The sequence below is a fragment of the Trypanosoma conorhini genome, assembly GCF_003719485.1.
Source record: "Trypanosoma conorhini strain 025E chromosome Unknown Tco_14.4_contig_00908, whole genome shotgun sequence".
Classification (NCBI taxonomy): domain Eukaryota; phylum Euglenozoa; class Kinetoplastea; order Trypanosomatida; family Trypanosomatidae; genus Trypanosoma; species Trypanosoma conorhini.
In genome coordinates, this window is record NW_021704991.1 from 1 (window position 1) to 1851 (window position 1851).

Consider the following 1851-nt stretch of genomic DNA (forward strand, 5'->3'; position numbering starts at 1 on the left):
ATTGTCCTCCGCGAAGAGGAATTTATTCCCGGCGGTGTGTGTGTGTGGCTGTGCGGGAGACGGCGCACATGCCCCGCAGTGAAGCCGCGCGCCCCTCACAACGCCGCAAAGGCCCACAGCCCCAACAGAAGCAGCAGCGGCACCACTCGGCGCCCACGCACAGCGCCGTCCTCGGCGTTGCGCTTCTGCAGCAGGCCCCCACCGCCCCCGCCGCTGTTGCTGCTGTTGCTGCGGGTCGCAGGGACAGATGCCGCATCCTTTGCCGCCGCGGCGTCTGCAGCGGCACCGCCCCGATCTGCACTCTGGGCCTCCCGCTGCGAGGGTACGTGTCCCGTTGCCAGTGCGTTGCCGGGAGTAGGCGAGGACGCGGCTTGCGGCCCACGCTGCGGCACAGGCGAAGTGGCGTCCACATCGCTCTTGGGAACGTCTTCGCTTGTAGCAGGACCCTCCGACTTCAGTGGCGTTGGTTCTTCCGGCGCCGAACTGGGGACGGTTTTCTTGTGAAGGGCGCCAATCTCATCCGCACCCAGCGGGCGGTTGTACAGCAGGACGTTCGTCACCGTCACACGGCCACCTTCACTCGCTGGCTCTGCTGCGCCGCCGCCGTCCCCGCCAATGTAGAAGTGCGAGATGACGCCTGTCTGCGTTTCGCACCGCTGCTCCGGCTGCCAGCCTCCCACACGCAAGCCGTCAATGTACACGGAGCCCTGGCCGCCGCCCTGGCGCATGATGGCCACGTTGTAGCTTTTCTTTGGCTCCCACGTGCTGGTGTCTGGGCCGCCCGCCCCGTCCCCGCACAGCACACGCCACTTCTTGTCGCTCGTGTACGACAGACCGAAGGCTGCGGCGCCGCCCCCATTTGCATCCATCTTTGTCCCCAACAGAGGCAGAGGGCTGTCCCCCTTCTCCGGCGCCGCGTGGATCGTCACCGTCGCCGCGAGGGTGAAGTTGTAGTTTGCAAAGTGGTAGGGCTGCACCCGCCCCCCGTTGCCCACGGGCCACTCCGCCCACGAGCCACGGCCTTTGAACGTCACGCCCCCCTCCGTGCCTGCCGCCTCAGCACCACCTTTCACAGTCGCGTTCACGCCGAGGTACTCGTCCACCCACGCAGTCCCAGTGACGGTGCCAGCCAAATGCCCAACCAGCCCGGCCGTGGGCACCCGAGCGCCGCACGCCCCGCCACTCGCAGCAGCCGCCGAGGAAGGGCACAGCTCCCCGACACGTGCGTCCACCGTTTTCCATGTTTCCACCACCTCCTTTACTCGCCCCAGCTGCGACGTGAGTTGCACCGCAAAAAGCCCGGCTGCTTGCGCTTTGCCACTCTTCCGCTTCTCGTACACTGAAATCAACTCGGTGCCACCTTTCAGCAGCAGCGCACTGGCAGCAGCGGCGGCGGCAGAATCCTCTCCGTCGCCCGCGGTGGGTATCGGCCCAGCATCGACAACGTGGGCGGCGTCGGCGAGCCAAAGGTGGAGTTGGCCATTTCCGCCGTCCCCCGAATGCACCGGCAGGGTGACGAGCAGCACCCTCCTGCCCTCACCACTGCCCCCTATCGTCGCGGTGATGAACCCACTTGGAACGCCGGGCCCGGCGCCAGCAGGTGCGCCGCCCCACACGCGCGAGAGCGTCCCGAGCGCCTCCGTCCACGTCTCCCCTTTATTATCTGACTCGTACACTCTGCGGCGGCCGTCCTCGCACGCGGCCATCATCAAAAGTTTGTTGCCCTCCCACGCCACGACGGAGGGACTACCGCAGCCCTCCGCAGACATCCCCTTCGACAGCCGCCAAGTCCCCGTCTCAGGGTCGCTGGAGTACAAGACCAGCGACACGGTGTTTCCAGTGGTCTCCGGC

The 1851-nt window shown here is 66.8% G+C and overlaps 1 protein-coding gene across 1 annotated transcript; it reads right to left on the reverse strand.

Annotated features, from left to right (window-relative positions):
* Positions 1–95: 95 nt before the first annotated feature.
* Tco025E_08903 (trans-sialidase) lies at positions 96–1850 on the reverse strand (the record flags this gene model as incomplete). Its single annotated transcript, XM_029375734.1, has 1 exon — positions 96–1850. A coding segment is annotated over one exon (1755 nt), but the record flags the coding sequence as incomplete, so codon positions are not given.
* Position 1851: the final 1 nt, after the last annotated feature.